The 24,667-nt window shown below is 40.2% G+C and overlaps 1 protein-coding gene across 2 annotated transcripts in view; it reads left to right on the top strand.

The window, feature by feature from the left end:
- The window catches only part of FERMT1 (FERM domain containing kindlin 1), a 57,561-nt gene extending 33,295 nt beyond the window's left edge, over positions 1–24,266 (top strand). For both annotated transcript variants that reach the window (XM_065921478.1, XM_065921477.1), the window contains exons 10-15: positions 12,171–12,295; positions 13,254–13,360; positions 14,505–14,726; positions 15,553–15,677; positions 16,725–16,866; positions 20,353–24,266. In XM_065921478.1, the coding sequence (XP_065777550.1) occupies positions 12,171–12,295; positions 13,254–13,360; positions 14,505–14,726; positions 15,553–15,677; positions 16,725–16,866; positions 20,353–20,526 (895 nt within the window). In that variant the 3' untranslated portion in view covers positions 20,527–24,266. The remainder of the gene's footprint in view (positions 1–12,170; positions 12,296–13,253; positions 13,361–14,504; positions 14,727–15,552; positions 15,678–16,724; positions 16,867–20,352) is intronic.
- The last annotated feature ends 401 nt before the right edge of the window (positions 24,267–24,667 follow it).

Below are 24,667 nucleotides of genomic sequence, written 5' to 3'. Positions count from 1 at the left end.
GCCTGGAAAATTCCATGGACAGAGGAGTCTGATGGGCTACAATCCATGAGGTCGCAGAGTCAGACATGACTGAGTGACTAACACACACATATACACACCTTAGTTTATCTACCTTCACCTGTTACAGTATTTCTGATAAACCCCCCAGTCACCTCAGATGACTCTGAAACTGTTAAAAGGAATAGAAGTTTTTTACTTTCTTCATGAAGGACTGCCACATTTGTGATGGTGCCAAGGTGGGTTAGGATGAAAGGAGTAAGGTTCGTTTGAAGTTCTATCAGTTACTTTATGCTTTGTTGACTTTTCTTAACAAACTGACACTTCACTTAGTTGGCTTGAAAAGAAACACCGGTTGCTTTTGTTACCAGGATTCAAAGAAAAACTTGGAAAGAATGAGCAATGAATCAGATATGTGAGAAATAAGAGTCCAAAGGTAACAGTATTTGTCACTGGGTTTCTACAGGGTTTTTTAATGTGATCTTAGCAGATGGTCCAAACAATTGGGTCATCCTTTGTCTTCTGTGGTGTAAATAGTCTTAACCATGCCTATCATTACAGTCAAAATTACAGAAAAAAATAACAATTTGAATTCACAAATCTATCTTTATAAATTATTAATTGTTCTTGAGAGAAATTTGGTTGCCATAGCTTCTGTAGAGAGCAAACTGAGCTCTTCACAGACCAAATGATGACAATATTCTTCCTATAAATGATAAACCCTAAAAAGGAGATGATATTCTGGAAGTAAGCCCCACGTCCGTATCACTTTAAAGTGACTTTTATGCTAAAACACACAAAGTTGTCCTCATATTTGGCCAGTGGACACTTTGTCTACCAAAGTTCTCAATGCATTGAATGTAATATATAATACTGTTTCTGGAAGAAAAAAAATATAGGAGGAAGGGAGCGGGGAGAGTGGAGCTGATGACACAGAAAAGGAGAAGGGAAAGGAGGAAGGAGGTTGGAGGGTGTACCTCTGCTGTTGGTGGGTGTGTGACTGTTATAGACCATTCTTTTCTCTAGACCTCTTGTCCTCAACAGAAGAGCATTGAACTAGCCCTTTGGTTTTAAATTTTTTTCTTTGACAGTGAAGCTCCTTTTTCTTTCCTAAACCACATCTATTGAACCCACATGTAAATAATGGACTTCTCTTCCTAGCAATGTGGTGTGTGATCTGATGTAAATCTCAATCTTGCTTGCCTATACAAAGTTGGTCTTGAAGTGAGACTGGGAAGTCACAAGTGAGACTTCCTCAGCTTGTAGGGAATGAAGAGGGAACTAGTTCTATTAGGTTGGTGCAAAAGTAAATGTGGTTTTTTATTGTTGAACTTTGCCATTTGATATTGGAATACATCCTTAAATAAATGTAGTTGTGTTATATATTACTTTAATGCCTATTTCTTGCTTTATTTTTTCTGCTAATGACATTACTTGCTATGTATTTTACAGTCATTTTAGACTATGGAAATGATATTAGACAAAAAGCAAATTCAAGCAGTTTTCTTATTCGAGTTCAGAATGGGTCATAAAGCAGCAGAGATGTTGCATAAAACCTGTAATAGTGCATTTGGCCCAGGAACTGCTAATGAACGTACAGTGGCGGTTCAAGAAGTGTTGCAAAGGAGATGAGAGACTTGAAGATGAGGAGCGTAGTGGCTGGCCGTCCAAAGTTGACAGCAACCAATTGAGAGCAATCATCAAAGCTGATCCTCTTACAACTGCAGGAGAATTTGCCGAAGAATTCAGCATCAACCATTCTACATTCGTTTAGCATTTGAAACAAATTGGAAAGGTGAAAAGGCTTGATAGGTAGGTGCCTCATGAACTGACCAAAAATTTAAAAAATCATCATTTCGAAATGTCGTCTTCTCTTATACTATACAACAACAACCAACCATTTCTCAATTGGATTGTGACATGCGAGAAAAAAGTGGATTTTATATGATGACCAGTAACAACCAACTCAGTACTTGAACCAAGAAGAGGCCCCAAAGCACTTCCCAAAGCCAAACTTGGACCAAAAAAATGTCATGATCACTCTTTGGTGATCTGCTGCCAGCCTGATCCACTACAGCTTTCTGAATCCCAGCAAAATCATTACATCTGAGAAGTGTGCTCAGCAAATCAATGAGATGCACCAAAAACTGCAACACCTGCAGCTGGCATTGGTCAACAGAAAGGGCCCAGTCCTTCACACCTAACCACATTGCATGTCACACAACCAACGCTTCAAAAGTTGAACAAATTGGGCTACGTACAAAGTTTTGCCTCATCCATCATATTCACCTGACCTCTTGCCAACCTTGGACTACCACTTCTTCAAGCATCTCAACAACCTTTTGCAGGGAAAATGCTTCCACAACCAGCAGGAGGCAGAAAATGCTTTCCAAGAGTTCATCAAATTTCAAAGCACAGACTTTTTACGCTACAGGAAAAAAACAAACTTATTTCTCACTATCAAAAATGTGTTGATTGTAATGGTTCCATTTGATTAATAAAGATGTGTTTGAGCCTAGTTAAGATGATTTAAAATTCACAATCCAAACAGCAATTACATTTGCATCAACCTAATACAGATGCTGGAGAAGGAAATGGCAATCCACTCCAGAATTCTTGCCTGGAAAATCCCATGGACAGAGGAGCCTGGTGGGCTACAATCCATGGGGTTGCAAGAGTCAGACATGACTTAGCAACTAAACCACCCCATACCTGAATGGTCTAGTGGTTTTCCCTCCCTTTCCCTAATACAGATGAAGGGCTTCCCAGGTGACTCAGTGGTAAAGAACCCTCCTCCCAATGCAGGAGACACAGGAGATGGTTCAATCCCTGGGTCAGGAAGATCCCCTGGAGGAGGGCATGGCAACCCACTCCATTATTCTTGACTGGAGAATCCCATGAACAGAGGAGCCTGGTGGACTACAGTTCATAGCATCACAAAGAGTCAGACACAACGAAGCAACATAGCACACACACACACAATACAGATGAAGCCTCAGTTGTACAGGGAGACTAGGCTATTATAGACATGGATTCTCATGGCTCAGGGCTGGGATTGTAATCCCTGCACAAAACTTAAGGTGGGGCTGCCTCCTGTGAGAAAGTGAGGCAGGATTTAAGCCACTGCCTAAAGGCAGAACCTTGTAAGAGCTGCCTTCTCTGCTTAACCAGGAATAGAAAAACTGCCCATCAGTGCAAGGAAGAGTAAGTTCATCTTTGCATGGAGTTCTGTGTGGGGAAATGCGATGTCCTTTGAAAAATAAGAGCCATGGTCTGTGCCACACACAGATGTAGATCTAAATTTAAGTGTCTTATATGATAAAAGAATTCTGAAAAATAAAACATACTGGTCCAAAACCACAAAAGCTATGAAACCCTGGCAAATGTAATTGCAAAAATACCTAGAGAGCTACAGAGAAAGTAAACCCCCTCAAACAAACAAACAAATAAAAACCTTCCCAATGCAAATTGGTAACCATGTTAGTTCATGAACTGCCATAAAGAAAGGTCAGTAGGCCCAATAAATAAGAGGATTAGGTAGTAGAACAATCTGAAGAAACCATAAAATGAGTATGTTAAGAATCATTAAATATACTGAAAGGTTTAATGAAATAAATAAAATTCTAGAAACTCTAGAAAAGAAAAATATAGAAATTGAAAATTGAATACATGTGTTAAACATCAGGTTCAAAACACAGCTAACAGAATCCCCTGTCAGTCCAGTGTTTAGGACTCAGATTTCACTGCCAAGGGCCCAGGTCCATTCCCTAGTCAGGGAACTAAGATCTCACAAGCCGCACAGCATGACCAAAAATAAAAAAAAGTTAAGGAGAGGACTTAGAAAGATAAAAGTGGAAAATATGATATAGGTAGAATTAGAGGGTTCAACTAGGAGTTTAAGAAGGAAAAAAGGGTGGAGAAGCAAGCATTCAAAAGAGAATACTCCTGGACTTGCCTGGTGGTACAGTAGATAAGAATCTGCCTGCCATTGTAGGAGACACAGGTTCGATCCCTGATCTGGGAAGATTCCACATGCTGCAGAGCAACTAAGCCCGTGAGCCGCAACTACTGAAGCCCATGCACAGCCAAATAAATAAATAAACAGTCAACAAATGAGAAACTCTCAGGTTAAGAGGATTAAACCGCAGAGATTGAACATTGCGGCTCTGCCTTTCTCTGAGCATTCCTTGAAATGGCATACACAAATTACAGGAAGAATTTCTTTGAAGGGCCATTAGGTGAAGAAAATGTGATTCTTACATTGTATCCAGTTAATGAGGAAATCGTTGAAGACCATCAAGTAGAACCAGGTGTTTCCTCAACTTCAGAAGTCAAAGAGGAGGCATTGAATACAAAGGATCAAGTTCCTCTTCAAATGAGCTTGAGGAAGCTTGTCTGAGCTCTAGCTTTAGAAGATCAGTTTGTCCCTTGCCGACCACATTGCCTCCAATTAACGACGTGAGTCGGGACACTGTGGTACTGGTACCAACAACTTGAGTACCGATGACCAGAAAATAGAAGTTTATCGGAGACTCCAAGAACATGCTTATCCTGAAAAAGATCAATATATTCCTAAATCATCACGGGAGGCCCAAATGCACTCATGTTCAAGGAAATACAACATGGTGACCAAGAGAGGAAGTACACAGAAAAGAAAGATGAGTGAGAGGAAGGAAAAGACTACCATGGTTGAGGTGGTAACTTCAGCTCGGGTAGCCAGGCTGGCAGCATGGTCAAGAACTGCTGCAAGGGCTGTTCAGCCGAAGGCTGTGAATTCGTGTGCCCTTCTTACCTCTCAGTCCTTTCTGCCCCAAGCCTCAGGCATCCGGTGTTTTGTGGTCCACGGCACACCACTCTTGGCAGACACAGAAGGTTGGGTTCACCTGCGGTTCCAAGCAGGTCAGACCTGGGTTCCCAACACCCCCAGGATGATGACCTCTCTCTTCATGTAACCTGCCTGCACTTTCGCACCCCCATGCTACCTGGAAGATAGCATGTTATGCCCTGAATGTGTTAAGAGGAATGAGAAGATTATGAAAAGATTAATCGCAATGGGGAGGAGGAAGAAACCTGGTTTGGATACACCATCATCATTGCTTTTAAATGGGCCATGTCTTAAAACAGAATAAGTGATTACCAGAGGGGAAGGAGTGGGAAGTGGGGAAATGGGTGTTAGGGGTAATTTTAAGATAATCACAGTAACTAGATTTTTGTAGTATCAAATATCAAATTACTGTGTTGTATATCTGTAGTGGTATGTGCATGTTTATGTGTGTGTGTGTGCTCAATCGCTGTTGTTCAGTTGAGCTTGATTCTTTGGGACCCCACGGACTGCAGTCTGACAGGCTTTGCTGTCCATGGAATTTTCCAGGCAAGAATACTGGTGGAGGACTTGCCATATCCTTCTCCAGGGGAAACTTCCTGACCCAGGGATCAAACCTGCATTTCCTGCATTGGCAGGAGGATTCTTTACCACTGTGCCATCTGGGAAGCCCTGTACATCTGTAACGAAATGTTATATACTGGTTTTGCCTCAATTTTTTTAAATGTTAGAATTCACCACTGGAGCCATCTGGTCTTGGAGTTTTGCTTGTTGAGAAGCTTTTGATCACTGTTTCATTCTCCTTACCAATGATCAGGGGGAAAAGGATAAATGGTGGAGAGCCCACAGTTAAAGTGACTCACATCTCAATGATTGCTATGCTCTGTCCTCACCATCCTCACTGTGGCCTGATGCCTTAAGTGCAGATGGGAATGTCTGTATTCTGTATTTGAGGTTTACCTGAAAGTGACTGTTACTAGCTGTGTATTGATAGAATGCAATTTGGTTTTGTTTTAGTTAATAGATTTTTTTTTAGCAGTTTTAGGCTTAATGCTGAATATTCCATTGTCTGGATGTACCATAATTTATCCATTCATATCTTGAAGGCCACCTTGGTTGCTTCCAAGTTTTGGCAATTATGAATAAAGCTGCTACAAACAAACAAACAAAAAAGTCTATAAATAAGGCAAAAATCACTTATAAAAAAAGAGAATGCTTGAGAGTTTTTCGTAATTGTTGACAAAATCCTTAAATTCAGAAATCTAAAATCCCAACAAAATAAATCAATATAAATATACATCTTGATATGACCAAACATTGGTAAGAGAAAGTTGTTAAAGTCAGAGAGAAAAGATAGATTTCCTACAAAAGGAAAATAGGGGCAGCAGATATCTTGTTGGCTGGAAGATATTTTGAAAGGACTAAGGAAAGACAAGGGCTTTCCAGGTGGCACTAGTGGTAAAGAACCAGCCTGCCAATGCAGGAGACATGAAAGATGCAGGTTTGATCCTTGGTCGGGAATATCCCCTGAAGGAGGACATGGTCACCCATTCCAGTATTCTTGCATGGAGAATCCCCTGGACAGAGGAGTCTGGCAGGCTATCATCCATGAGTGCGTGCTCAGTCACTTCAGTCATGTCCAACTGTTTGCAACCCTATGGCTCCTCTGTCCATGGGATTCTCCAGGCAAGAATACTGGAATGGGCGGCCATGCCCTCCTCCAGGGGATCTTCCTGACCCAGGTCCATGGGGTCGCAGAGTCAGACATGACTGAAGCGACTTACCATACAGCACACGAGAAGATAAGTCAATCTAGAACTTTATGCCCAATCTCTTCAAAATTTTACTTGCTACAAACCCTTAAATATAAATCAGGCAAGACACAATCCTAATAGTCAATTATATGTTTAATAAAAACAATAATTTATTCCCAAACTGTGAGGTATAACCACTGTTGGAGAAACTGCTTTGGAATAAATGGCTCCACAGCAAGGTTATAGCTGAGAGGTTATACATAAAATTCATTCATGGAGTTAGTCACAGTCAAGTTACTATAGCAAAGAAGTTCCAATCAGACATACACAATGTGCTATAGAAAGCTGACAGTTTGATTCAACTTATAAATGAGACTCTTTACAGTACTTTTAAAGAGATGGAGGGTGACCATGAATATCTTTGGTCCTGCTCTAAGGCTCACTGGCTATCACATGCAAAATTACCTATAAGTGTTATACTTTAAAAAAAAAAAAGTGTTCCAAATCTGTGACTTTTCTGTGATGATAAGTGGCCATTGATAGTGAGTCTCCAGATACTTAAAAAATAATAAATACACTTAATCTGTAATTTTTTAAAGGTGATTGTAAAATGAGTGAGTATGGAACCAGATTTTGAAAGATATTAATGCTATGAAGAGAACATTTTGAGAGTTATTTGGAAATGTTTCCATTGCCACTGTGTTGCCGGTAATAATCCTGCCTATTAAAACAGTATTATCTGCTCACCTTAAAACTTGGAAACAGAATTTTTATGTGTTAAACAGCATCCAAATTGAGTGATAGTGTATTTGAAACACACTTATTAAAAATACTAAATTACAACATATCCTGATTAATTTGCATAAGTGAGTGATTGACATCAAGGAATATGAAAATTAGTAGCCTTGCTTCAACAAAAACCTTCACAAACAGATAGATGGCATTAAAATATGAACACTGTAATTAGTAAACAGCCAACAGTGTGGTTCCTCCACTGGGGTTTGTATAACCTCCCTTCTTGAAACAAAATGAACTTTTCATATATAATTTTCAATAACTGTAAATATGTTAGGAAGTAGGTACTCAAAATATTTTAAAGATAGATTGTGCCCAGATTTATTTTGAAGATTATGGGGCAAACTAGGAAACCATGTTAGAAAAGCTTACCTAAATTGCAGACACCTGTGCCCTAAACTGAACCTGCTGAATAGGACTCTCTGGGAATGGATCCAGGCTTATATATCTCCAATAAGTTCCCTCCCATGTCTTATGAACACCAGAGTTTGAGAACCAGTTTTCTAGAAAATAAAGTCCAACTTCTTAGCCATACATCTAGAGGCCCACAGTGGCCCCAGCCTGCTTGCTGTTCTTGTCTTCATCAGCCCTGACATGGAAATGACGTAGTTTCAGAGACTGCCCCTCGGCCCATTTCCATGGCTCAACCCAGCACCCAGCACAAGGGAGATGTCCAGGAAGTGTTGACCCAACTTCTACCAGCAAGGTGCCCAACTCTGACTCACCTCTGCATTCTGGACATGCAGTTGCCTGCACTTTTCTTTTTGAAATTTCTTTTCTGTTCCTCCCATCAAATGCTTATTGATCCTTCATTCTGAGTTTAAACATTGTGTCCTCTGTTACAACTCCTATATCCTTGTTGTGTGACTTACCACATTTTTTTATATTTATTTAGTTACACATTTCCCTCTTTAAAAGGGAAGCTCCATGAGGATTTGAGACTATCTCATTCTTTTTTCTTTTATTTCTCTTTGTCATTCTTCAGGTAAAATTTATGGATTACTTTTTCATTTATTTTTATTGAGGTAACACTGATTTATAACATTATGTGATTTTGATATATACATCATTATATTTCTACTTCTGTGTACCCTACAGTGTGCTCATCGCCAAAAGTTAGTTTCCATCTATCACCATGGGCTTCCCTGGTGGCTCAGTGGTAAAGAATCTGCCTGCATTGCAGGAGACGCAGGTTCAGTCCCTGGGTCCAGAAGATCCCTTGGAGAAGGAAATGACAACCCACTGCAGTATACTTCCTGGAGAATCCCATTCCAGAGGAGCCTGGTGGGCCACAGTCTATGGGGTCACAAGGGTCAGACACAATTTAAACAACTAAACCACAACCCACCACCACCATATAGTTTATCCCTTTAACCCATTTTGACCCCTTTCCCCAACCCTCCCCTTCTAGTAACTACTCCTCTCATTTCTATATCTATGTGTTTGTTTTGGTTTATTCATTTGTTTTGTCTGTTTTTAATTAGTTTTTTGTATTCCACACATGAATGAAATCATGCTGTATTTGTCTTCCTCTGTATGACTTATTGCACTTAATGTAGTACCCTCAAAGTCCATGACAAATGACAAAATTTCACTCTATTTTGTGGCTAATATTTCATTGTGAATATATATATTAAAAATATACATATATATTCATATAAATGTTCATATAATGTCTTCTTTATTCATTTATTGATGGACAGTCTGGTTGTTTCCATATCTTGGCTATAGTAAATAATGCCACATTGAACATAGGGGTGCATATGTCTTTTTAAATTAGTGTTTTCATATTCTTTGGATAAATACAGAAATGAAATTGCTGAGTTATGTAGTAGTTCTATTCTTAATTTTTTGAGGAATCTCCATGTTGTTTTCCATGGTGGCTATATCAACTTACATTACCACCAACAGTGTGTGAGAGTTCTCTTTTCTCCATAATCTCACCAACACTTGTTATTTCTAGTGTTTTTTATACTAGCCAGTCTAACAAGCATGAAGTGATTTTAACCTTGTGGCTTTGATTTACATTTCCCTAATAATTAGTGATATTGAACATCTTTCCATGTACCTATTGGTCACCTGTATGTCTTTGGAAAAGTGGCTATTCATCTCCTCTGCTCAGTCTTTAATTGGGTTGTTTGTTTTTTGTTATTGTTGAATTATATGAGCTCTTTATATATTTTGGATATATATATTTGCTTTATTGGATATATCATTTGCAGATATCTTCCTCCATTCTGTAGTTTGTCTGTTCATTTTGTTGATGGTTTCCTTTGCTGCAAGAATCTTCCTAGATTTATATAATCCAATTTTTAAAACTTGCTTTTATTTCCCTTGCTTGAGGAGACTTAGCTAGAAAGATATTACTAAGACCAATGTCTAAGCAATGTTGGCAAACATAGGTGTAATGCCTACGTTTTCTTCTTCTAGGAGTTTTATGGTTTCAAGTTTTACATTCAAGTCTTTAATCCATTTTGAGTTGTTTTTTGTGTATGGTATAAGATAATAAGTTTCCCAAGTGGCTCAGTGGTAAAGAATTCACCTGCCAACACAAGAGACGTGGGTTCAATCCCTGGTTGGCAAGATCCTCTGGATAAGGAAATGATAACCCCCTCCAGTATTCTTGCCTGGAAAATCCCATGGACAGAGGAAAATCCATAGACAAATCCCGTGGATTGACAGGCTACAGTCCATGGGGTCACAAAAGAGTCGGACATGACTTAGTAACTAAACAACAACAATAAGATAGTGATCTCGTTTCATTTTTTTGCCTGTAACAGTCCAGTTTTTCCAACACCATTTATTGAAGAGACTATCCTTTCCCCATTGTATGTGCTTTTGCTCCTTTATCCAAATTAATTGTCCATATGTGCATGGGTTTTTCTGCCTATACCATGCTGTTTTGACTACTGTGGCTTTGTGATATAGTTTAAAATCAGGGAGTGTGATACCTCCAGCTTTGTCCCCCCACCCCCATCAGGATTACTTTGGCTATTCAGAGTCTTTTGTGGTTCCATATAGACTTTAGAAATTTTTGCTCTATATCTGTGAAAAACATTCTTGGGATTTTGATAGGGATTGCATTGAATCTGCAAATTGCTTTAGGTAATATGAACATTTTAATTATGTTAATTCTTCCAGTCCGTGAACTTGGAGTATCTTCCCATTTATCTGTGTCTTCTCCAGTTTCTTTCAACAGTGTCATATAGTTTCCAGTGTACAAGGGACTGTCTCATTCTTGCCTACATCATTCCCCATTCTGATACCTTCTCCACTCTTCTTTCCCTGACTTTCCTCAGTCTCTGGAACATGGAATAAGAGTTTGGGGATGTGTGAAAGCAGTTGAGGATGAACCAACCTGGAAGATAGTAGAAAGAGTTTAAAATCTTTTGATACTCTTCAAGTCCAATTAAAATGGAGAAACAGAGTTTCATTCTTAATTCTGACTAGAAATATTTGGATACCTGAGACTAAACCGAGACTTCACTATATTTTGTTTGTAGGCTGTGTCCTTAGATTTTATTTTGAAAACATTGTTAACTTTGGAAAATCTGATTCTTAGTCAGGTACCTTTTAAATATGTCCCTTAAAATTACCTTACAACTCTCAACATGATAAAACTATTTTTTAAGTAGTGGTTTTTTAAATCCTGGAAATATTAACTACATATAATGTTTTTCAGTTTTATTATATAATTGTTATGTAACAATCTCCTGTAATATGCTGGTTTTTTTAATTAACATTTCCCTTATCCTTGTGTTAAGGATAGTACATTTTTAGCTGACCAAATATTAGTACCAACATGTTAAAAGACTTGCCTAGAAGCATATGTGAGTGTAGCTAACCCCAAGCTTCTTGTCTTCCTCCCATGCTTGAATGCAGAAACCCACCTCTCTGACACAAGATACCCTGATCCACCCCCAAAGCTGGAATTGTCCCACTGAACCACATATAAAACCTACTACCTTTCCTCTGTCTAGCTGTACCCTCTTCCCTGCTCCCCAGCTTGCTCTCTCATTTCCTAGTTTGAACGAATCAGCTGAGGTCTTCCTTTGGAACTGCCAACCTTATCTAGCCCAGAGTACAGTTTTCTGGCCTAAACAGATACCATGGTTAGAAATCGTCCCTCAAAATATTTTTTGATAACAGTGGGGTCTACATGGATTGGCTATAGATTTTGGTGATTTCCGTGGCTTACTGGGAATTTTCTGATTGGTTTCTCTTAGGGTCAAGAGGAAAATACAGAAAAGGTTGCTTACTTTTATGTCTGATTTTTATGTCTGTAACTTGAAGCTTGTGTTGTCCATATGGACAGCTTTTTCAGAATCAAGAAATAAATTGAAATTTTAGATGTCGCCATATTCATGGATGTTTCTCACATCATCACAGTAGTAATAATAATAATTTGTTGAGCACTTCAGTTTTCCAGGCACTTTACAGAAATTACCTCTTTCTACCCTCACAAAAGCCCTGTGAATTCAAGGCTGATACTCTCCCATCGCACAAAAGTAGTACTCATGGCCCAAAGAGACACAGTCTTTCCTAGGGTCACACATGTATACAGCAGAGCTAAAGTGTAGCACTGAGTGGTCTAGCTCCTGAGATTTTGTGTTAACTTCTACATCTCATATCAAAACCCCCATTTTCCATTGTTAGAAATGAGTTAGCAATTTAAATATTATTAAAAAATAAAGAGAATGTTGTCTGAAAGGATCTCTAGAGCATCTTGATTAGCTTGAATTTGCAATGTGTCCTACATTTCTGGATGGTTTTTCAAATGTTTACTGTACTTTAATTTGCAGGCCCAAAAAGCTAATATTAAAAGCTTTCAAACAATATTGGTTTGTCTTTAAAGACACATCTATAGCCTACTTTAAGAATAAGGAGCTTGAACAAGGAGAACCAGTTGAAAAATTAAACCTTAGAGGTAAGAGGGTTCAGTATCTCAGTATGGCTTGACATGGCCCATCAAAAGGGTGAAAGCATGTTCACCCAGTGAAGCATGTTCACTCCAGAGAAACCTCTGTCTGTCATGGGCTGTCAATGGCCACCTGCCTGAAGCTCCTCCTCCCCGTCAAGTATGAACCTGGAATGCAAATCAATGAAAAAACAATCATTTATTATGCCATCCCTTCTTTCCCAGTGTGTCCAAGTCTCTGATGTGATGTAATTGTTGTCATAAATATAATACATGAGACATTGTTGGATCCTGTAAAGCTTTCTGAATTCCAAAACAATTATGTTTAATTCAATGTCACGTTTGGGCTTTATTTCTGAAAGTGGCTGTGAGTGTACTGGTAACTCATTAACTAAAAATTTAATTAACTAGTGCACTCAATTCCCTTATCATTGTGACAGTCAGAGAATTCCCTCTCCTTTAATTCTTTCAAAGTTTATGTTCAATAACTGATCATATAAGTTAGCCAAATTAACCTGAAAAGGAAGTCAATCGATGATGTATTTAAGAAATCCATAAAATAAAATATTTTTATTTATCCATGCTAAGTTCATAACTTACCTAGTAATCATTTAATTCAGCCATCCCTAACCTTTTTGGCACCAGGGACTAGTTTTATGGAAGACAGTTTTTCCACAGATTGGGGGTGGGGGGAGATGGTTTTGGGATGATTCAAGCACACTACATTTATTGTGCACTTTATTCCTATTATTGTTACATCATCTCTCCACCTCAGCTCATCAGGTATTAGATCCCAGAGGTTGGGGACTCCTGCTTTAATTAATGTTATCAGCCTGCTCTTCAGTTTTTCAGAAGAGAGTCAAATCTGAGGAGTTTATGTTCAAATTCTTTGTTTTTAGATGCACATGTGATATTTGTCTAAGAGATTTCTCAGAACTCAGTTCTTTCCCTGCCTTCTATCATTCAGGTTGTGAAGTTGTGCCAGATGTAAATGTAGCAGGAAGAAAATTTGGAATCAAATTACTAATCCCAGTTGCTGATGGTATGAATGAAGTGTATCTGAGATGTGACCATGTAAGTAAAATCACTTCACTTTTATTAAGCCTCAAGACAAACCATCTCAGTTGTTTTCTCAAATCAGAGCACTCATCAGTCAGCTCCTGCTTTATAACAATCACAAAAATCATAATGACACATACCAATAAGCATTCTGCCAGATGACTAGGGATAGGATGATTCAGGCTGTGGGCAGCTGGACAGATCTGCTCCAAGCCATCCACCTGACTCAGCTGGCTCTTTACCACTGACTGAGCTCATGGGCTTTACTTTGGGCCCCAGGCTGCCTGGGGAGGCTCTTCTCATAGTGATGGCAGAAGTGCCAGAAGGAAACTGGGAATGTGTGAGACCTCCTAACGCTTAGGCTTGGAGTCAGTTGGTAGGTACTCTGTCATTTCCACCCACACTCCGTTGATTAAAGCACATCCATGGCCAGGCCGAAAGTCAAAAGATGGGAAATTACACTCTGGCTCTGATGGGAGGGACTGTAAAATTACACGGCTAGAGATGTGGATGCAAGGAGGGTGATGACTGAGGCCAGTGATTCAGTGAACCACACCTACTGTTGCCCTGAAGAGTTAATTTCCCTCTTTACCCACATCCCCTTGGCTTCTGGGACCACTCCCCCTTTGCTCCCTGAGGTAGCAAATGAGCACAGACATTAAAGAACAGTAGAAGCCACAACTAGCTGGTTCACATCCACCAGTGGACCTGATTCCTATCATAGGATTAGAAGCTTTGCTAAGGACAGGCCAGGGGAGAAATAATATGAGAAGTCAGTTAATGATTTTTCCTGTCTTCTGTCATAGAGATAAGACTTGATACGAAAATGAGAATATACATCAAGGACACTCCCCAGTAGTTTGAGTTTTCACCTGTCTGTGCTCCGAGAAGCTCCTTTGTGTCCTTGGTTCATCTTTAAATGCAAAGTTCTCCACACAGAATTTCTCAAAGTCAACATTCCTGTTCCTTAGCCCCTTGGTATCTAGAAACTCAACACAGGACTCAAAAGCTCTCATATGATGTTAAATTAGGTGATTAACACCAGTTCAAATGCATGCCACCCCACATCATCTAGAATGATAGTCCAAATCCTGCTCTGTTCCCACCATGGCAGCTTTATACTTGAACTTGCTTCTCAGCCCTCTGGTATTTCTTGCAGGAGAGTCAGTATGCCCAGTGGATGGCTGCCTGCATCTTGGCATCAAAGGGCAAAACCATGGCAGACAGCTCCTACCAGCCAGAGGTCCTCAACATCCTTTCTTTTCTGAAGATGAAAAACCGGAACTCAGCATCTCAGGTGGCTTCTGGTCTCGAAAACATGGACTTGAACCCGGAATGTTTTGTGTCACCTCGGTGTGCAAAAAAGCACAAGTCTAAACAGGTACTGCTAATCTGGCTGGGGTGATTATTTGCAGTACATTCTGTATTTTCTGAAATAGAATAGGGAATTAAATTGATTGAGATCATCATCATGAAAAATCAGCTAATGGGGAAATTTAACTATGAACTGGGTGTCAGATAATATTAAGAAATTATTGTTAATTTTTTAAATATTTACTTATTTGACTGCATTGGGTCTTAATTGCAGCATGAGGGGTCTTCATTGTGGCGTGTAGGCTTCTCTCTAATTGCAATACACAGGTTCTAGCGCATGCAGGCTCAGTCACTGTGGCATACAGATTTAGTTGCTCTGCGGCATGTGAGATCTAAGTTCCTTGACCAGATATTGAACCCATGTTCCCTGCATTGGAGGGTAGATTCTTAATCACTGGGCCAACAGGGAAGTCCCAAATTATTGTTAATTTCGATAACAATGACTGCACTGCTAACTGCACATGGCAATATTCCCAGAATAAAAATTTTAAAGGAATGATTTAGTCCCCACAAATTAAATAAGAGTGGGTTGAAAGTTACATAGTAAACTGATTCGAGTAGAACCATTGTCCATGGAGACTCCACAGACCCCAGAAATAAAGCAAGCCTACATATTACCTGATCATCCTGCTTCTCCCCAGTGATTTGTATGTATTATAGAAAAAGAGAGAGAGTGAATGAATGAGTGAATGAATGGAAAGGAATTGGCTTTGTGAAGCTGCAGTTGTGTCTTGCGTTCGCTCTTCTCACTGGAGACCTGAAGCCAACAGGATGCTTGCTGTAGAGAGTCAGTGTCTGCTAAAGGGAATTTGACGTCTCCCGCTTCTGCTTAGCTGGCAGCCTGCATTCTGGAAGCCCACCAGAACGTGGCCCAGATGCCCCTGGTCGAAGCCAAGCTGCGGTTCATCCAGGCATGGCAGTCTCTACCTGAATTCGGCCTCACCTACTACCTTGTCAGGTGATTATAATGCTCACCTGCCTCTTACTTTCTGTTCAATTCTAAGTGGCTTCCTTGGAATCCAGTTTATTCTCATTTGGTCTAGAATATAAAATTCTCTCTCTCTTTTTTTAATTTTAGAATACTGTCTGTTCACAAATGGCCATCACTTTTGGCTGTTCAGAACAATCTTCCATACCTCTGTTCAGAGTGCCTACCTGATCTCTCTGCTTCTCCTGTTTGTCCCCTAAGTTTTCAATTTAGCAGTGTGATCCTTTTAAGTCAAATCCTGTCAGGCCTCTTCTCACGCCATCTAAAGGCATTCTGTCACACTCAGGGTAAAGGCCAGATCCTTACAGCGGCCCTGCAGGACCTTAACTCTGGAATTTCACTTCCTCTCCCCTCATTCATGCTGCCCTGGCCTCCTGGCAGGAATTTGAGCCTGAGGGGGCTGGTCAGGCCTTTGCACTGTGCCCTCCGCCTAAGATACTTTTTGTCCAGGTATCCACATAACTCACACCCTCACAGACACCAGTTCTTTCAATCAAATCTTCCTTCTCTCTAAGATCTCCCTGACACTCTATTTAAAATTGTAACAACCTCCTTGCCATTATTCCCTGTCTCACTTCTGTGCTTTTTTCTCCTTCATGATCTTATCTGACATATGTATTTCACTTATTCATGACCCTCTCCCCCAACTAGAATATAAGCTCAATGAGGTTAGGAATATTCTGTCTGTCTGCTTAGGTCACTGTGCCTAAGCAGTGCCTAGAAGGGTGCCTGGCATACACAGTTGGTACTAATTTGAACTAATTGACTTGACTACCTCTTATTTTGCTTTCCTCTGATGGCAATTTCGTTTAAATAATGTCAGCAGGACATCCTAATTCTCTCCAGCCTTCGTATTCTCTCTATCACAATAATAATGCCCTTTGCAGAAAGTTAATCCCTCATTGTCTACTCTTCAGAAATGATTTAGAAATGTTGGTATTATTTTTAAGAAGTTGTGTGTGTGAATAAACATCATGTCACAGGAAGCAGTTACATCTTTTAATTAAATTTTTTCAGATTTAAAGGAAGCAAAAAAGATGACATTCTGGGAATTTCATATAATAGGTTGATTAGAATCGATGCTACCACTGGGATCCCAATTACAACATGGAGATTTACAAATATGAAACAGTGGAATGTAAACTGGGAAATCCGGCAGGTAAAGTGAAAGTCTGGATATATTCAGTGTTGAACCTATTAAACCTGTGTTCCCTCAGAACTGCAGCTTATTCTGATTTTCAGAAGGTATTCTTATACCTAGAATTTAGAAACCACAAGTATGTGGTAATTCTCTGCTAAAATAATTACATGCAGTTCTAGGCAGATCCCTAACAAGTATAGGCCAAATGCTTTTGAATTAACATAAGTTGGCTTGGTCTCCATACAGACAGACTCTAAAATTGTGGAGTAGTTTAATCTCCTTCAACTCATGTATGATTATATAAGATTTAGGTTGATAATTACTTAGCAGAAGCCACCTGAGATGTATGTATCATACAGAATAAATCCAAAACAGGCCTCATCTGACTGACTACCAAGAGGTATAACTGGTTGAGGACTCCCAGGCTTAACTGCCCACATGGAGATCATTCTAGTCCCAAAGGGGAAAAGTACCAAAGAAGCCAGCATGGGACACAGGGGTGACGGGGAAATTCAGCCTCTGACTTCAGGAGCCATCAGCCCCTATCATCTCTGCCCTAGGAACCGGGCCACAACTACATCGCAGGCTGTGCTGGACTGAATCAGAGACACCTGAGTGTCCTGATGATTTAAAACATTCTTCTGATGATGATAGAGGATCTTTTCCTCATTCCTTTGGCATTCCCATTTTTCCAGTAGAAAGCTGTCAATGTAGAGGGAGGTTAAATAACTCACATTTTTTTAAGAACCATGGATTCCTCTCACTACAGCTGTTGACAGTCTTAACTCTGTAGAATGAAGGTCTGAGATTAGATGGCCTCTAAGGAGTGGCTTGAAAGCCTTGCTATATCCTCAAGGCCACATAAATTCCCATCTGGGAAATGGAAATCAAAACTACAATGAGGTACCACCTCACACCAGTCAGAAAAATCAGCAAACACTAAATGCTGGAGAGGGTGTGGAGAAAAGGGAAACTTCCTACACTGTTGGTGTAAGTTGGTGCAGCCACTCTGGAAAACAGTATGGAGGTTCCTCAGAAAACTGAAATCAAAATTACCATATGATCCAGAAATCCCACGCCTGGGCATATGTCCAGACAGAGCTCTAATTCAAAAAGATATGTGGACCTCTATGTTTAAAACAGCACTATTCACAATAGCCAAGATATGGAAACAACCTAAATGTCCAACAACAGATGAATGGATAGAGAAGATGCGGTACATAGATACAATGGGATACTACTCAGCTGTGAGAAAAAACAGAATAATGCCATTTGCAGCAACATGGATGCACCTACAGATTCTCATACCAAGAGAAACAAATCAAAAAGAGGAAGATAAATACCATATGATATCACTTATATGGCTATACCATATGATACAGAATCTAAAATATGATACAAATGAACCTATTTACAAAACAGAAACAGGCTCACAGACATAGAGAACAGACTGATGTTTGCCACAGGGGAGACAGTTGAGGGAGGGATGGAGTGGGAGGTTGGGTTTAGCAGATGTAAGCTTTTGTATATAGAATGGATAAACAAGGTGTGCTGTATAGCACAAAGAACTATATTCACTATCCCATGATAAACCATAATAGCAAAGGCTATTGTAAATATATATATATATATATATATGTGTGTGTGTGTGTGTGTGTGTGTGTGTGTGTGTGTGTGTGTGTACATACATATATATATTTGGTTGGCCAAAAAATTCATTTGGGTTTTTCCAGAAGATGTTACAGAATGAATGAACAGTTTGGCCAACCCTGTATATATATATATATATATCTGAATCACTTTGGTGTACAGCAGAAATTAGCATGGCATTGTAAATCAACTACAATTAAAAAAAATAACCCAACTGTACACCTTAAATAGGTTTGCTTATTATATATCAGTTATACCTCAGTAACACCATTTGGGGAAAAAAATCCAACTCTGGGAATTGCCGAGGTCAGTGACTTTTTTTTAAGGTTTTTAGAATAACATTTCTTAAAAGTTATCATGTGCGTAATAGGAAACCAAAAAACACAAGAGGCAAAATACAAAGTCATCCATAATCACAAGCAGTTTACCATTTGATGTGTCCTTCTAGGTTTCATTTGTGTATCTATAAATCTAAACATCTATTTTTGTATAATTAAGATCATACAGTTACATATCATGCTTTTTCACACAACATGAATATTTACCATTTCAAAGTCCCAAAGCTATATGAGTATTTGATAACCAAGAATACACTACACCAACTCAATCTAGAAGGAAAAAATGTAGTCCTGCTTTTCTTGGGACAAAAATTTCATAAAAGTAAAAAATGGCAACAGACCTCTTGATAAATATGTTGGCAGAGTCATGATTAAAATACTACATTCCCTTAATAATCCATTAAAAATGAGACATGAAGCAAAATATAAGTATGAACACATCCAAATATATCCCTCCATTGATACTTCCTCCTGCCCCTCTGCTGCCAACCTAATGAACAAGTCCTGACATACATTTCTCAAAGATGGATTAATAAGTCCATGTCCAAGATGCTACTTTTTTTATCAATTATAACAAAAATATTTACAAATTGATTAATTCACTAACTCTACTTTTTATCATATGTTGTCACCTCAAGACATCTAAAAGGCTTAGATGTTGCAAATAGAGAATGAACTTCGCAAAGATGTTTTGCTTTGTGTACAAGAACATTTCAACATATCCATTGTTGTATAAGTTACATGCATTTTAGCTTTACTGTATATTCTTTGTAAATACTGGACAATATGTCCCAATTGTATAATATCTAGTCTCTAGATATTAAAGAGTAGCCAATGTATGACAAAAGTACAGTTAGTAAGCTAACACATTTTGCACACTTTGTGTTAAAATTCATTGAAAGGCCATCTTCTGAAAGGGACCTTTGGAAGTGAAATTGTAAGTCACATCTATGTAACACATGTGCCCGTACTTGCCCACTGTTGGATGGATGATGGAGAGAAGAAATTGGGAGAAATGAAGCATCCTGGATTAGAATGTTTCTATGTAGATCATCAATTCTTAAAGGTCCTCAGCAGCCAAGGTAGAGAACCTATGAAGCTTCAATTTCTTCTAGTGTAGAGTTTATGACTTCCAGCTGGGAAGACTGAGGGGTGTGGCCATAGAAAAATTCACATGAGCCTTTTCTTCTCCGCTCAGAACTCTGCAAAGCATCCTGTCCCTCCACACACAGAGTGTTTAGACAGTTCTTTCATCTGAAGAGAGACAGACAGGAAATATCTTTGCATTAGGTCGTAGTGTTTTGCCAGGTGTGTGGCAAAGCTGACACCACAAGAGGGCGCACGGAGAGCAGAGATGATTTTCTGTACGCTTTGATGCAAGCAGTGGGGTTTTGTGGGGTTTAGGGAAAACTGTCAGCACCTCAGCAGTCCTCAGCTCTGGACCATCTCCAGCCAAGCGGCTTCTTTTCGATCCATCCTTGTCCGTTTTAAGCGTACCTGTGCCTTCCCCTTCCAGGTGGCTATCGAGTTTGACCAGAACGTCTCCATTGCATTCACCTGCCTAAGTGCGGATTGCAAAATCGTGCATGAGTACATCGGAGGCTACATTTTCCTGTCCACCCGCTCCAAGGACCAGAATGAAACGCTCGACGAGGACCTGTTCCACAAGTTGACTGGTGGCCAGGAGTGAGCAAAGCAGGCCTGCTGGGCCTACACAGGGCAGCCTCCCCAGAACTGGGTCCATGGCCCGAAATATGTGTACACTCCAGGCTGACAGCATATATTCCCATGGACACTCAGACCCTCTCCTTATTTCAGACACCTTGCCTAACTCATCCCTCCCCAACTCTTCCCTCTGCCACCTGTGGTGGAAGGAGCCTCAGTTAACTGAAAATGGGGGGTGGGAGAGAGCACCATGCTTGGCATTGCTCTAAGGCCCTGCCTGTAGCTACAGTTCTGGGACTTGAAGAGCCTTCGCCTACGGGTTGGAAGCTGCCCGTGTGTTTACCTGCTTTGCTGTTAAGTCAGAGGAAAGCCATGTAGCACATGTAGTAAGCAAAAATCTTACTCCCCAAACTCACATATGAAAAGAAATAGGTCTTTCCTTAACAGAAGTGCTTTTAACTGCCATCTTGTGAAAATGGTAGAGGGAGCCCTGAATATACTTATGTACTGGGAATCAAGGTCTAGGCTATAGGTCTGGGAGAAGGTGGGGTTACCTGGTACCAATTGGTGACAAGGTGTCAGAGTAGTGGCCCTTGGTGTCATGAGTCCAGAGTGACATCTGCCAAGGTGATCATTGACCCATCTTGTCTTGGACACAGGTTACCGCCCCCACCCCACAAGTCCACCCCACCCCCACCCCCGCAAGTCCCATTCCATTCCAGCCACCTTTAAGTTCTTCTAAAGACACGGTAACACATGGATTCTGGGAATCCTAACGCCTCAAAACTGCTTCATGTCTCCAAAGCTTCTACTCTGGAGCTCAAAAAGATGGGTCCAGTTCTGTCTTCATAAAACCACCTCATGCATCGAGGCTTCCAGCAAAGTTTCCATTGCAACAAGTCAGGGAGAGAAGAGGACGGTCCATCCCCAAAGCCCACCAAATTTAAGAGCTCTTGGCATCCCTAGAGACTTCTGTCTACTGGGCCTTTGGCTGGTGGGTGGGTGGGGTAGGGAAGCCTTGCCGTTATCACTCAACAGTGTTCTCCTAGATTTGTGTCTGTTTACATGACCGTGTGTGCTCAGTTGCTCAGTTGTGTCCGACTCTTTGTGACCCCATGGACTGTGACCCACCAGGCTCCTCCATTCATGGAATTTTCCAAGGAAAAATACTGGAGCAGGTTGCCATTTCCTACTCCAGGAGATGACTAGACAGCATCACCAACTCAATGAACATGAATTTGAGCAAATTCTGGGAGACTGGAGGACAGAAGAGCCTAGCATGCTGCAGTCCATGAGGTCACAAAGGGTCAGATATGACTTAGCAACTGAACAACAACATGACTCATGGCCTTTCCCCTAAAGGCTTTTGACTTTTGCAAATCAAAAGCTAATAACAAACTTTTTTTTTCCTCTGCTTTTTGCTTTGTCATCTCTGCCATGAGACATGAACATGGGCCAATTAACAGCTTCCTCAATTGTCGTTTTCTGTTTTGGTTTGTCACTGTTGGGATGAGTGAGTTTTAACAAAGTAAAAAGCAGTACTGGGGATAGAAGGAAATATGAGATGTATTTTACTATGTTTTTATAAATATTCTTCTGTCACACAAAGGATATGGGTTGCAAGGTTAAGGGCGAGACTTCCTTTCCACTTTGAAGTTCTTTTAGGATGCAAACCTCAGGGGGCCTGGCTGGACCTCAGATGCCCGAAGACATCCACTGTTGCTTTATTTTCCAACAGAGCTATTTGAGAATTTGGGGACCCTTCGGCCCTGAGGCAGAAGTTGTCACTGAAAGTTCCTCTTTCAACCTCACCTTAGAAGTGAATGTTATTGAAGAATCTTCAGGCAATACCTGAACTTCTGAAGCCTATCTTAAAGATTAGTTGTGCCTCAAGCACTTGACTAATCTGGTCCATGTCATTAAGAACTGAGTTTGAAACATTCTATACAGAAACCAGTGCCAAGTGAACTGTGTTGAACTTGGTGGTCATTTCTCTGTAGTCCTGGGCCCCCATTATTTTAGAACCTAGTTGGGCCCTACATTAAAACAGTACTCCTTGATGTCACAGTTTACCTGTCTACTGTCAAATACAGCTCTGTCTAATTTACCAAACCTAGACCTTTGGTTCAACTTTCTTCCTCAGCTTTTCCTAGTTGTCTGATATTTCCACGTAAACACTCAAAAGAGTTGACTGGTTTTAACCAGACTTTTAAGGGAGCATTTCTTCCATGACTACACAGCAACATCCCAGAGGGAAAAGCAAGTGTGATAAGAAAATCATAAACACTGCTATTCTAAAGAGCAACTTATGGATTTTTTTACATTGGGTGCAAAGGTCATCTGACTTCCTATGATGAAATTTGAAATTAATGTGTGGCTTTCAACCTTGTTTGCTTTCTTATCTGTGGCATATGGGGAAATCTGCATTTTTTTAAAAGTTTTCTACAGATTTGAATATGGTCTAGTTGTGTCATCTCCAGTCTATTGACTATAAAAAGGTGAATATTTTCTCCACTTTGAAAGAGAAGTGCAACTTTCAGGTTTAACATATGCTTTTGCTCACAATTCCAAGATGTGAGCATATTCTCTGCAGTGAGATTGACTTAAAAATGTTACTTAATCATTGCTTTCAGCTTCTTTTTTGAAACCAGTTGATCATCACCAGATTTTCTGACATATAGTGAGCTTTTTTTATCCAGGTCTACCTTTTGGAAAAAGTACCATAGAGCAAAAATAACCAGAGGCATCAGAGGCCTCTGATTTATGATCAAATGTCAAGGGCACCGGAGAAGGCAATGGCACCCCACTCCAGTACTCTTTCCTGGAAAATCCCATGGACGGAGGAGCCTGCAGTTCATGGGGTCGCTAAGAGTCAGACACGACTGAGCCACTTCACTTTCATTTTTCACTTTCATGCATTGGAGAAGGAAATGGCAACCCACTCCAGTATTCTTGCCTGGAGAATCCCAGGGACGGGGGAGCCTGGTGGGCTGCCGTCTATGGGGTCGCACAGAGTCGGACACGACTGAAGTGACTTAGCAGCAGTAGTCAAGGGCACATCTTTCATTTAGATGATCCATAAGGATTAGGGATGTGGAGTTTGTAGACATCCTTTCATGCAGTTCTTTTTTCTTAACTGCAGTTGATTTACAATACTGTACCAGTTTCAGGTACAGATTCTTCTCCATTATAGGTATTACAAGATATTGAGTATGCTTTCAGGTACACCCTTTGTGCAATTCTCACATCAACCCATAAGGGGCAGGAACGACTTGCCTTCTCATTTCACAAAGGACAAACCAGGCTCAGAAGATAAAGTAACTTGCCCAAGGTCACACCAAGAGTAAGCAATGGAACAAGATTGAGAGACAGGTCTTAACTGCAGAGACCATTGAGCTTAGCCCAGCAAACCCCCCAAAACCTGCTCAGCACTGAAATGCCTACCCCAGCCCCAGCCCCAATGCAGGCCTCTCCTGAGTTCAGTGTCCCTGTTTCACACACTGGTGGGGGAGGGCCAGGGAAGCTAGAGGATCAGTTGCCTCTGAGGAGTTGGGGAGTTGCAGGGGTATCAGAAAAGTCTGGGAGTCAGAGAAGTGAGTTGCCTGACATGTATTTTGATTCTGAGAAAGTTTCATTTTCAGTCCCAAGGTTCAAAAAAGTAAGCAGCTGAGTCTGTCATTTGAAAACTCATCTTTGAGTTGCAGGCATTAGAAGCAAGACATTCTGAAGTTGCTTAAAATTTTTAAACAACTTTTTTTATTTCACTTTTTTTTTTTTTTCACTTTTTTTTTTTCACTTCAGTACATTCAGCAAAGAGTGAAACAGAAAAGGAGGCTCCTTTCCACCACTCCAACCTCCCTGAGAGATTCCAGGGTAACAGGAGGAAGAGAAGAGGCAGCAAAATCATGTGAAATAATGAAATATACATAAAATACATTCTTCATTATTTTCCCACACAAACACATGGTTTTTAAATCACAGAAGATAGATCATGTGAGATAATGACATATATATGATTTTCATTATTTTACCACACAGCATGTGGTTTCCTGCTTCCTCCTCATCCCTATCACCCCAAAATCTCTAGATGGTAGGGGTGGGAGAGAGCTGCCTTCTCTTCTTTTTCACCCCCTTTTGCCTCTTCATGCCCCTTTCCTCCAAGAGCC

The sequence above is a fragment of the Muntiacus reevesi genome, chromosome 2 (assembly GCF_963930625.1).
Source record: "Muntiacus reevesi chromosome 2, mMunRee1.1, whole genome shotgun sequence".
Classification (NCBI taxonomy): Eukaryota; Metazoa; Chordata; class Mammalia; order Artiodactyla; family Cervidae; genus Muntiacus; species Muntiacus reevesi.
The sequence above is the reverse complement of the archived record's forward strand: the minus strand, read 5'-3'. Positions and strand labels throughout refer to the sequence as shown.